The sequence below is a fragment of the Rhinolophus sinicus genome, chromosome 5, assembly GCF_057876585.1.
Source record: "Rhinolophus sinicus isolate RSI-liver-muscle chromosome 5, RSI-T2T, whole genome shotgun sequence".
Lineage (NCBI taxonomy): Eukaryota > Metazoa > Chordata > Mammalia > Chiroptera > Rhinolophidae > Rhinolophus > Rhinolophus sinicus.
Window position 1 is genome coordinate 108154861 of NC_142505.1, and position 12584 is coordinate 108167444.

Below are 12584 nucleotides of genomic sequence, written 5' to 3' on the forward strand. Positions count from 1 at the left end.
GGGATGACAGGGAGCTGGGGTCAGGCAGAGCCAAGGACCCACTGAGCAGCGCTGCAGCAAGGAGCCCCCTGCCAGACGCTGTCACCTGCAGGAGCCAGTCAGGAACCCCTGTGGCTCCAGGCCAGAGAGACTGGCCAAAAGGAATGGAATCCTGGCCGCCATGACCACACATGGACTCACCCCCAGACCCCGAGAGTTTTCAAAACCTGAATCTGAAACCCCCAACTCCCAGCTGCAGGACTCCCAGAGGGCAGTGCGTTCTTCAGCCCAGACTAGCTGCTGAGCACCAGGCAATGATACTCAGAGAGCAACGCAGCCACACTCCGGTCTGCGGCTGATGGACAGCCACAAGGGATGGATGGCCACGAGCGACGGACGAGAGGCTTGTGCTGGGGCAAAGCAGATGGGGGCTCGCTCACAGCAGGGACCCCGCAGACTCCTGGTGACCCAGACCAGACGTAGAGCCAGCGCAGCCCAGGTTGGGGTGCAGCCATTGGTGCCTTGGCTGGGATGGAAAGCAGAGCCTCTCCGTGGTCCAGGAGGGGGCTCGAGCAGACGATGTGGCCCCTATACCCCAGACCCCAGCATCACTGGGGGGTTGGAGGGCTGTCACCCCGATCACATCAGTGATACCTGGCTTTACCCAGACAAGACTGGGATTGGGATGGCCTCCAAGGGCAGGAAGTCCATACCCTCCCTGGCACACGGTGGGTGTCCACACGGTTAGCGTTGAGGCCAAACGAGGCAGGAAGTAGGCCTGTGCCTGGACAGCACTGAGACCAGGCCACAACAGAGAGAAGGAAGCCCGCACGCAATTGCCCCATCTCATTTAAAGTGAAAGACAGCAAGGAACCGGGAACAGAACACAGAACCAGCCGCCCAGCGAAGCCAGCATGAGCCGCCAGCATGAGCTGTGCCCATCTCTCGGTTCCCGGTGCCCGCAGCACTGGAGAGACCACCTGAAATGAGGGGCGTCAGTGTCTGCAGGTGTGGGCAGCACTCCCTGAGTCTCCTCCTGCCTCCCCTTCCTCTCTAACAGCACCTGATGAAACACTCACCTTAACGCTTGTACAAGGTTGAGATCAGCAAACTCATGGAGTTCAACAAAAGCTTGAAGAACTTTAATGTTAAATTCATCCCTAGAAAGAAAGGGAGGGTGTTTCACAGCCCATGGAGACGACTGCAGTCATTTTAAGACAGACACTTTCTAGAGCCAATTTTTGTGGTTTTTAGTTTCGCGTGCCTGAAAGCTGAGACACTCTCCCAGTACATCTGTTTGCAGGTTAGTGCGAAGGAGACTTCACAGAGTACTGACGACTCCACACTGGTTAAGTCAGGCTGAGAGACTGTCCTAAGACCCCAAACACCAGCCTCCACGGCCGACACCCGAGCACCCGCGTGCTGGGCTGTCAGGCATTGCCCCAGTGGTTCCTGCGTATTCTCTCCATCTTCAAACCACCTGTGAGGCTGGCGCTCACATGGCTGCCACCTGACGGGGCACTTCCGAGCTCCGAGGTGAAGCACCTCCGTGGGTGACAGACCCTGCAATGGAGGGCAGGCCGCTCACTGGCCTTAACCTACCTCTCACCCAGGTAGTCCCCGATGACAGTCTTGTTCAGGCCTTCTCCTTTGTACAGGAATTGGGCCACGTCTTCTGGGGAGCTCTGCAGCAGGTCATTTTCTATGAGAAACTGAATTCCCTGAAGATGAACACGAGAAAGGAAGTAAGTGTAGGGGGGCCACCCAGTCTCCTTCTTTAGGGACAGAAATACAGCGCGTGTAATGATGCTGTGGTCTGCACACAAACAACACAGCAGCACGATCTGCATCTCAAGACCACACCACACTGACCCACCAAAGAAAAGCACACTCATGCCTCTTCATTCCTCTTGGCCATTGAACAGGCCGAAAGACAAACAGGTTGTTGAACAAACTGTTTTCAGTGGTCATTAGCGACCATGAAGGCAGCAGTGACAATAACACCAAATTTCCCAAGCTCAGGGGACGGAGCTGTGGTGTCTGAGGGAAACACGTCCTCCGAGGGTGGCCAGCCCGGGACTGGGTCCCAAGCCCCCGCTCCCTTTCCCTTCCCCCACTACATAATCACTTTCCCAGCCTCCCATGCAACTAGAAACGACCTTGTGACACAGTTCTGGTCGGACCGAGGTCCGTGGGGAGGACTGGAGAAAGCTGCTGGTGTCCTGATAAAGGGGACCCGTGAGCACACAATGCTCCCCGCTCCTCCTTCCTGCCTGAATGCAGAAGTGACGATCAGAGCCCCACCAGCTATGGTGCGAGGGAAAGGCCCCCGACACCCCGCAGCCACCTCTGCTGGGCGAGACGCCAGTCCCCTCGTGTGAGCGATCCTCCTGGGGTTTACTGGCACCTGTGACTAAACTCGTCACCTGACTACAATGCCACTGAGCTTAAGGCAGTCAGAATCCAGGCCGCATGAAGGACCAACAGAGCGCAGCCGCCGTCTCTGAATGAAACGCTGCAGGGGCTGTCCTGGCCAGGACGAGCTGTGCTGTCTCATGAGAACTCCTCAGAACAGCAGAACTTTACCCAACCCAACACAGCTACTGAGCTGGTTTCAAAATACACATTGGCAAAGCTTGGAAGGGAAGAGGGAATTCTGTCCTCAATTTGCCTCAGGCTGTTTCTACAAGTTCAGAGATGACCTTCCAGCTGAAGCTCTCAGTGTCACCAGAGCTCCCTCCCGGCCATGGTCCAGCTGAAGAGTTTTTAAAATGCATGAGTGTCCACAGCATCCTCCTTTAGAATTTCTAGAAACTGGGAACAACCCAGCAGTCAGTCAGTATGAGAGCAGATAAATGCATACTGGTATATTCCTATGATGGAAGACTGTACAGCAAAGAGACGGAATAAACACTCAACAGCATGGATGCATCTGACAGCCGTGACACGGAGTAAAAGGACTCAGAGTATATTTTCATTCCATTAATGTAAAGTTTCAGAAAAGGCAACACTAGTCCATGGAGATGGAGTAGAATCTACCCTAGGAGGAGACGCCCCGGGCGCCCTACGCGCTCCCCACGCACGTCTTGTCCTGGGCAGTGGATGCGCACCCTTGGCCGGGCCATGGCTCTAGCGGGCCCTGCACCTGTCCAGCCCTCCAGCTGTCTACAGACGCGTTGCAAGAACTCTGTGGTCACAAGGCCCCGGCCATGCCCCAGAACTGAATGGGACAGGCGGAGGCTGCCATGAGTTCCTCTGCATGCTCGTGACCTGCTCTAAAATTCAATGCCCCCAAACACCAGCGAGCATCTTGGAGAGTCTATGAAACAACATCCAAGGATATGAGAAAACAGGCTCTGAGCAAGGTTCTCTCTTCTGCGCTTCACACGGAAGGTCGAAGAGGCACCAGGTGAAGCTGCAGCTCCCTTTGTGAGACTGCGTGAGGCGCTGGTCATGGGAAACATGGAGCCACTGGGGTGAGCCCAGGCCAGGGACCAGAAGAGAAGACGAAGCCAAAAGCCAGCGGCAAAGAGAAAGGCTTAGAAGGAGACCGGACTGTGTCTGGGGTGTGAAACAGGCAGAAGCAGAGGACGATGGACCCAGAAGTAGACCTGCTCTAAATCCAGTGGCACATGTCCTTGTACGAGACAGAAGAGGAGATGTCACACTCCACGTGACAGGGAGGCCAGCGACTGCACTGGTGTGGCCACAAGCCAAGGAACGCCAGGGCTGCTGGCGGCCACCAGAAGTGGGACAGGCCTGGAGCTCCCTGCCCTGAGCCTCCAGCAGGAGCCGCCCTGCCCACACCTTCATCTTGGCCTCTGGCCTCCGGACTGGGAGAGATTCAACTTCTGTTGTGTTAGGACACCAAGTTTGTGGTCATCTGTTACAGAAGCTGCAGGAAATGAATCTACTAGGTAAACACTAATAATTTAGAAATCCTGTTTTAGTGCTAGTTTTACTGGTTACTCTTACAATTCTAACAAGTCTTAAACTTACCTTCATCTATCAACATCCAGAAAACTTTAGCCGACTTTCACTTCCCTCCTTCCTTTCCCCCTGGCTACTTATATGTTCAGATAACCTGAGACTTTCATTTTAAAAATATTCCTTCAACCATCAGTCTTTCAGATGTAACCGTCAGTTCTGCTGGCTTCTTTTTTATCCAGCATCTGACCCTTGGATTCATTTCTGGTTTAGAGGTGGACTGTTCCCATCACTCAGCTTCTGCAGATCACAGAAGGTCTCAGTGGGTAACTTCTGTCAATTCTCCACAGACCTTGGGAAGCAGTCTCCCCACTGTCTGACTCGGCGTTGCTGAGAACAAGTTTTTTACGATTCTTGTTCTTAGAGAATCTGGTATTTCCTTCCTGGAAATTTCGTGGATTTCTCTTCATCCACAAGTTTCCTAGTATTTCACTCAATATATGTACATATAGGTCTTTTAAAAAAAATTGTGGAGCTTGGCATTGGAGCCTTTTGAATCTGAGAGTTTTATCTTAATCTAGTTTTGAAATATCCCAATATTTCTATGAAATATCTCCTCCACTCCATTTTCTTCTCTCTCCTTCTAGGACTTCTATTAGGCAAAATTTGAACTGCTGGACCCATCTTCCATGTCTCGTTGGGGTTCTGTGCAAAACTACGGGGAGAATTATCCAGCTCTAAATTCCAGCTCACGAATGCAGTCTTCAGCTGAGTCCTCTCCAGCTTACAGCCCGGCTCTCAGGTGTTTACGTGTCACAGTTTTTTATTTCCTTGAATTGTTTTTACAACTCCCTGTTTTTGTATCATAGATAAGGAACATCCTACCATATCTCTTTGGTGATATTTATAATATCTAAAAATATCCTACTTTTAGTGTTTCCTTCTACTGCTTCTATTATGTCTGTTTCCTCCAGTGTTAGTTCTGTTTGTTGAGTTTCATGTCTCTTTCATGTCAGTCTCCTCGTACGTTTGGTGATTCCTGGTTAGGTACGCGTCTTTGTCCTAAGATTCTCCGCAGCCTAACTGAATGCCGTCTGTTTCTGGAGTTTACAGTAGCTGCCTTCAGGGACCTGGCGGAGGAGGTCACACAGCCAGGTGGGTGGGTGCTCAGCAGCTGGTCTCTGGGGGCAGGTTTCTCCTCCTCCGGCTCCTCCTCCCCATGATGCCAGCTGCCCATGGCGCAGCCTGTTTTCATGAGCTAAGTGCCCCCCCATTCTTCTCCCACTTGGGGGCACACACTACTGCTCAGTGCAAGCTCAGCAAAGGGTGCAGCAAAGGGTGGACAGTCTGGATGTCCCTGCGGGCCTCTACCCCACACCGCAGACCCTGAGCGTGTCAAGCCCTGGCACTGCTGTCCCTTCCTGCATGGGCCTCAGGCTCTCATTCATGGTGTCTTTCGGAGATTCCTCAATTTCTACTCCACTGAAGGGACTCCTGCTTTTTATAGATTTATCTATTATATTTTTAAAGGCACTTCTAGGAAACTGGAAATACAAGGGAGAGGCTGTAGAGTGTTTTCAGCTTCCCTGAGCTAATCCATCTTTCCTCTTTCATTTATAAATCCAAGTGCTACTTCTGGGTATCTAATGCACCTGAACAAAGCAAAGGTCCTTACTCCAAATGTCACCGCTCTGTGACTTAACATCCTTCTAGCCTGAAACAGTGTATTTACGCTGACAATACATAGCATTGCGTTTCACAATGTCACATGGTTTAACAGGCACAAGGGGTGGGGGGGAGATGCAATTTTGAATTATGTCTGAAGCATGTGAGATCATTGGTGCTGTTATGGACTGAACCTGCATCCCCTGAAAATGTGTGAGTTGAAGCAATGTATGAAGAGACGGGTCTTTCGGGGGGTGACCTGGGTTAGACGAGGTCACGAGGGCAGGGCTCTGGTCTGTTGGGATTACTGTCCATATAGGAAGAGACACCAGAGGGCTTGCTCACCTGCCGTGAGGACACAGCAAGAAGACGGCCATCTGCCAGCCACAAAGAGGGCCCTCTCCAGAGCCCGACCCTGCTGGCACCCTCACCTTAGACTTCCAGCCTCTAGAACTGTGGGAAAACGAATTTCTATTGGTTAAGCCCCTCAGTCTGTGGTGTTTTGTTATGGCGGTCCAAGCTGACTAAAACAAGTGCTATCGCCCAGTCCACAAAAGCAGAGAATTTTGATAAATTTTTCCCACCTAAAGCAAACATGTGCCGTCTGCTTCTATTGAGCAATATAATTACAAGTAAGTTGTCAAATGAACTAATAACTAATATTTAAAAAAATCTTATTGGTGAAGAGTGTAAAGCAAAGTTGTAGAGCAGTTTGTCGCAGCCCAGGCACAGCAGCCCAGGAATGCCCACTTCCTGCCACGTGGCTGGCAGGCCCCAGGGCTGACTAGTGGTCCTGGACATCCAGGCGAGATCAAGCCACCTACACACCCACTGAGTCCACAGCAGTTCAGGAAGCGCAGCCTGAGTCGGGGTCCTTGTCAGGGCCCTGGGGGAGCTCCGTGGCTGCTCCGTGCCTCACTTTCCCCCAGTGTGAAACAGGAAACGAAGGGGAACCCACCTCACACAGTTGTTGTGGGGACTAAAGCGCACTAATTACAGTGCTTCCTGAGCACAGCTCCTGGCACAGAGCAAGTGCTCAATAAATGCCAGCCCCTGTTACTGTAAACCTGACACACAGTATCTGCCAACGAAGAAGACAGGCAAGAACCTGACAGAGAGAACGGGGTGCAGACTGGCAGCGCCATGTAAACAGGTACAGACATTTGTGTGTTTCATGAGCAAGATGTGATTTTACGCAGGAACTTCCTGGTGCGCCGTCCTGGGATCCACTTTAACATACAGTTCCGTTCGCAAAACATCCACTTATTAAATGATCTCTCTCCCCTGTGAGCTGTTCCCACTGCTTACTATATATCTGCTGCTAGTTCAGCTCTGTAAACTCAACTTCTAAAGAAAATAAAAACTTGTTACTGACCCCAAATATCACATCATTACCAAGTGTTCACAGTTACTCCCACTAATGACTGGAGCTGACTTATGCCCCGTAAGCAGAGAACTGGAAGCACGTTCGGTGGGGCCAGAGCACACCAGTTACACAGAGACCCTCCTGCAGCTGCAGCCGTGCTGGACCTTAAGAAAATCCAAATCTGCAAACCATGAACAGGGGAAAATGACACGTATTTCTTTAAATAACGTTTGCAACTGCACTTGCGCCTAGTAATGTAAGTGTACAAACCTCGCACAAAGTAATTCCCATAGTCAACATTTATTGAATGAACAAATAATTATCACAGAGGCTCAATGCCAAAAGCAAAAGAATAAGAAAGATGTTTTAAAAGGTGAAAACCAGTTAAAGACCAGAGAGCACTGGAGTGAACCAGCTCCGTGGTCAGAAATCAGCAGGGAGGGGGCCCACTCTCCTCCAAAACCAAAACAATCTCACAACTGGATTTATAGCTTCTGCTAAGTCCTTTAGCTCAAAAACATTGCAGGTTTCATTATTGTGGGATGTTTTACTAGAAGATCCCACTTAAGACCAAGGCTTAAATCTGGACAGTGCCTCGGTCTTTCACACAGACATCTTTCTAAAATGAACGAATAACGAGCATCCTCTTACTTGGGCCATTTGACCCATCAAACCACAAAGTGCAAACTCTGCCCAGCTGGACCCCACAAACCACGAGACTCCCTGCCCTGGGTTCTGCCTCCAGCAGGAAACAGGGGGCTGGCCTAGCTTTGCCAAGGGGCTGGCTCCCGAGAAACCCACCCTCACTCAGAACTTCAGACATAAAGAAAGACTTTTGGGTCCAGGGTTCAGTTCAACAGATACTTTTGCTTCACCCCACTCACTAGCAGCCCATTTTTTGATAAAAATTTAACGCCAACTCTCCGTATTTCCATGAGGTGCATGACCACCTTTGTCCAAAAGGCAGAGCCATGGAAACCGATGGATCTCTCTCGCAGGTCAGACAACTGAAAATGTTCTCTTACCTTTTTGGGATCCATGTTGAATTTCTTCCTTCCCATAGCTATTTGCTTGTTCCTCTGAGTAGTTTTGCTATGCATTAGAAATAAGTAAGAAACTGTTACTGGACATTCGCACAAAGCGCAGTGAGCAGCTGACCATGGCCCTTTGGCCACTGCCCCTCAGGACAACTCCTGAGGGAAAGGCTCCCAGAGCCCTCCCCACGCTTGCCTGTGGCTCTTTTACAGCTGACAACTTCTTCAGAAAAAGCTAATGACGAGAAGCAGCGATGAAAGAAAAACATAGTGGCCTGTTGTACAGAAAGGTTACTTCTGTGTAGGTTAATTTGGAGGTGCCTGTGCTGCTTCCTGAACTACGGGAGGAAGTAGCGAAAGTGGGGAAAGAAGCACGCAGACTCCTCCGCACGAAGGGCAGGAGCGGGGGAGTTCAGAGGAAACGACTCCCTGAGGCGCCGCTGTGGCCGCTTACTTACCTCTCCTCCACGGAAGTCAGATTGTCGATCTCTGTCATCACCTCAGCAATTTCATATTTCAGTCTCTGTCAAAAAAAAGAAGAGAATGTGGGGGTTGGGGGGGTCTTTACCATTCTCCTCCTAGACTCAGAGAAATGTTAGCCTTCCAGGTACCACTTCCCTGAGGTCTCATCTGGATCCCACCACAGGTATGGAAAAACCAATACCTGTTCTTGCTGCAGAGAGAGTCTCCTAATCAGAGCCACCCTAATACAGGAGAAAGAAAAATTATTTGTCCACATCTCATCAGAAGGAGATCAGAGTTATCTACCAGGCAGGTTCTAGAGGATTTGTGTGTAAAATCAGGAAGGGACACTGGGAAGAAATCACAGGTGTAAAAAGACGGAAGCAGCAAGACAAGAGCAACGAGTTCTTAGTTCACTTCCTGCAGCTGTGAGACATCACCTCCACGTGCCCACCTGCCTTCTCCTTCATGGCAGGCGACGTCCTCGGGATGACGAGGACAGAAGGTGAGGCTTACACGAATTTAGATCAGTTCCCCTAACCACCAGACTCAGGATGATTTCCAGCACTTTGCATGAGACCAAGTACCATGGACAGAGCCCAGGCGGTGAAAACAGAACACCACCACCACCACCCCGCCCCCCATGGCCCTCAGACATGCCAAGAACGCCAGAAGGGACAGAGTCCCCCGTCCCTCTATGTGACTCCACCACTTACTGGCTGAGAGACCTTTCGCAACCCTCTTAACCTCTCTGGGCGTCAGCATTCTCGACCCAAAATTGAGGTGGTGAGAGCTCTATGCGACTCCACAGACTACTATTACTAATGTCCACACAAGTTCATTAACCTTCAAACATACTCTGATTCTTCAACCAAAGCACCTACTCTGGGTTATCTGATTTTTCCAAGCACGAAGGGTAATCTTAGAAGAAAAAGTTCCACGAATTATCTTTCAAATACAAAGAAATTTTTATTAGGAACGCTTTTATTTTGTGTGCCAAGAAACTTCAGACTTAAAATGCGAGCTCCTAGAAAGGAGTTATTGTCTGGACAAGGCTTGGCCTTGCAGCCAGCAGCCTGTGAGGCCAAATTTACTTTGGCATGACAATGATTAGGACGTTCCTGAAAGAAGAGCCACGTCTGACTGATTTCCCAAGAAAGCCCCACCGGGAAGCAGCGAGTGCTGGTCTTCTGAATAATTTCTGCAACAGTTGCAGACACTCTACTCTCCGAGACTGGTGTTACTCCTTTGCTTCTCCTGTGGGACCCCCACCACTCTGTCCTCTGAGCACATGGATGTGTTAAATACAGTGTTTAGCTGCCTGTTTTACTGTCATGCTACTTTAACCAGCTGGCCGGCAGGTGCGTGGGGAGCAGCTAGAGCTCCATATATGTTATTTACTTACTTAAAAGATATCAGAGTGCCCAAAATGTGACAGGCAATGTTCCATGTGCTCAGAATACTGGTACACAAAAGCAGGTCTCATTATAGAATTTTAGAGAGCAATACATCTACAGATTGCTGCTGCTGTTTAAAAATGCCCTTTGTGACTCTGGCGTCACGAGTCACTTACTGCTGACTCCAGGCCCGTGATGTCTTGATTTCCACCCCCGAGTTTGCACAGCCTGGTGAGCACGGTCTCTGCTTTACCAACCTGGATAACTCTCTCACTCTCTTTGTGTGGTTCAGATATACACATACTAGATACCCATTTTTTACATTGTCATGAAGCTACTGACACGGTTTTACCTAAAAGTGAAAACTAAAATTTTTTTTTACCTCGATGTCATCAATAAGTTCCTTTTTTCTTCGACGAATGTCCAGAAGTTCTTCTCTCTCTTCTAAGGAGAGGTCTTCAGGCACTGAAAGAAAACAAGAAAAGTACTAAGCAAACAACCATTACTCTGGAGAACAACTTGGCGATATCTAGTAAGGTTAAAGACGGGCACGTGAACAAGCCAGCACTCTGTACGTGAGCATTTATTATCCCAAAGGAACCCTCGTATGGATAAGTAAGCTACTCGTAGCAGCATTGTTTGTAACAGAAAACCAAGCTAAGTTCCACTAGCAAGAAAATGAATAAACTGTGGTATATTTATAAACAGAATCCCACACAATAAAAAACAAAAAGGCTGAACTCAGTCCATCAGCACAGACGAGACTCAGAACGGAACCGACAGGAGCAGGCTGAAGGCTAACGGTGTATGACGCGTCGCAGAGGGCAGGGGTGGAGCCCAGCAATCTGCACGTGTTTGGCGGATGCGCACGTGTGTACAGCAGAGCATAGATGAAAGCACAAGAAGGATTAACACGACACTCTTGATGGGGGTTCCTTCTGAGAAGGCTGGGGGGGGGAGGAAATGCATTCCAGAAGGACATCAAGGAGTTCCAGGGCACTGGGCATAGAGTAGCCAGTACATGGATGTTTGCTGGATTTTTTTTTTTATTGACACAGAGTTGTTCATTATATGCTCTTATTAATGTTTAGTCTCTGCAGTATTTTCCATTCCTACTATTCTCTCTCTTTTCTTTTCTTTTTTTTATTGGGTAACTGTTTTTCTAGGGCCCAACAGCTCCAAGTCAAGTTGTTGTCCTTCAATCTAGTTGTGGAGGGCGCAGCTTAGCTCCAAGTGCAGTCGCCGTTTTCAATCTTAGTTGCAGGGGGCACAGCCCACCATCCCATGCGGGTATTGAACCAGCAACCGTGTTAAGAGCTCGCGCTCTAACCAACTGAGGCATCCGGCCTCCCCTATTCTCTCTCTTTGATTAGTCACTTGCTGCTTTGGGATGTGGTCACGTTCTGAGAAATGCGTCCTTAGGCAGTGTCATCCTGTGCGAATATCAGAGCGGGCACTTACACACCCAGATGGGCCAGCCTACTGCACACCTGGGCGTGTGGTACAGCCCAGTGCTCCGGGGTTACACACCTGTACAGCCAGTTCCCGTACAAAACATGAGATTAAATCAAGAGAAAATGATGCGACCGAGAGTGGCGGTAAACACGGGACGTAGGCGGCAGCTGCCAGCATACCAAGGCGCACTGTTTTACAGCAAACTTTTCTTACATAAGTAGAAGGAGTGCTCTACAATCATGATGAGAAGTACGGTGCAGTAAATACACAAACCACTAACCCGGTGTTTGTATCTTTGTCAAGTACGCCCTACACAGGACTGTTTGTGCTTTTATACGACTGGCAGCGCAGGTTTGTTTACACCAGCGTGACCACAAACACGCCAGTAATGTGTTGTGCTATGATGCTATGGTGGCTACGACGTCACTAGGTGACAGGAATCTTTCAGCTCCACTATCATCCCGTGGGACCACAGCTGTGTAGTGGTCCGTCACTGCCCGAAACGTCGTTATGCAGCACGTGACTGTGCTAGAACTATTTCATTTCATCAAGCTTTTCAGCAAAATAGCTTTTGATTTTAATAGTCTTCTAGTGTATGTTTAATTTCTATTTCATTAATTTGTTTAAAGAAACAAAAGATTAAGAATCTGAGTAAACAGCAAGAGAACATCCAGAGGTTGTACAAACAAATCAAGACGACCCGGGTAGGTAAACTAACAGACGAACCAGAAAACAGTCGCCATAAAAACACCCACAAACTGACAGATACTTGACTTACAGCAGAGCTGACACTGAGCTCAAAAGGACAGGCTGGACTCTTCAATATATGTGCTACATCGGCTATCTATATGTAAAAAAAATGGAACTGAATCCCTCTTATCAGCATACATATATTCAATCAATTCCAAGTAGAAAAAGGCTCCAATGTGAAAGGCAACACTACACAATTTTTTTAAGAAAACAGGAGAATGTATTTATAATTTCAGAGTAGGAAAGTATTTCTTAAATAAGAAAAAATATAAATCACAAAGGAAAATATTAATAAACTCAATATTAAAATTAAGAACCTTTGTTCACCAAAAGTTCCACACCATAAAGTGAAGAGCAAGCCAGAAACTGTCAAAGGATTGGTATCCAGAATATACAACTCCTACAAATAAGGAAAAAAGTAGAAAACGGGAAAAAGACTTAAATACGCGCAAGATGGAAACACTCCGTAATATGAATGAGCACATGAGAAGATGTCAGCTCTTTAAATCATCAGGGAAATGCAAATCAAAGTCTCAATAAGCAAGTTCT

At 48.7% G+C, this 12584-nt stretch overlaps 1 protein-coding gene across 4 annotated transcripts in view; it reads right to left on the bottom strand.

Moving 5' to 3' along the window:
- Positions 1 to 12584, bottom strand: part of CYTH3 (cytohesin 3) — a 63453-nt gene that overhangs the window by 10424 nt on the left and 40445 nt on the right. For all 4 annotated transcript variants that reach the window (XM_074313938.2, XM_074313939.2, XM_088798783.1 and 1 more), the window contains 5 exons: positions 10213 to 10295; positions 8430 to 8494; positions 7963 to 8029; positions 1582 to 1700; positions 1059 to 1139 (listed from right to left, as the gene is read on the bottom strand). In XM_074313938.2, coding sequence (XP_074170039.2) covers positions 1059 to 1139; positions 1582 to 1700; positions 7963 to 8029; positions 8430 to 8494; positions 10213 to 10295 — 415 coding nt within the window. The remainder of the gene's footprint in view (positions 1 to 1058; positions 1140 to 1581; positions 1701 to 7962; positions 8030 to 8429; positions 8495 to 10212; positions 10296 to 12584) is intronic.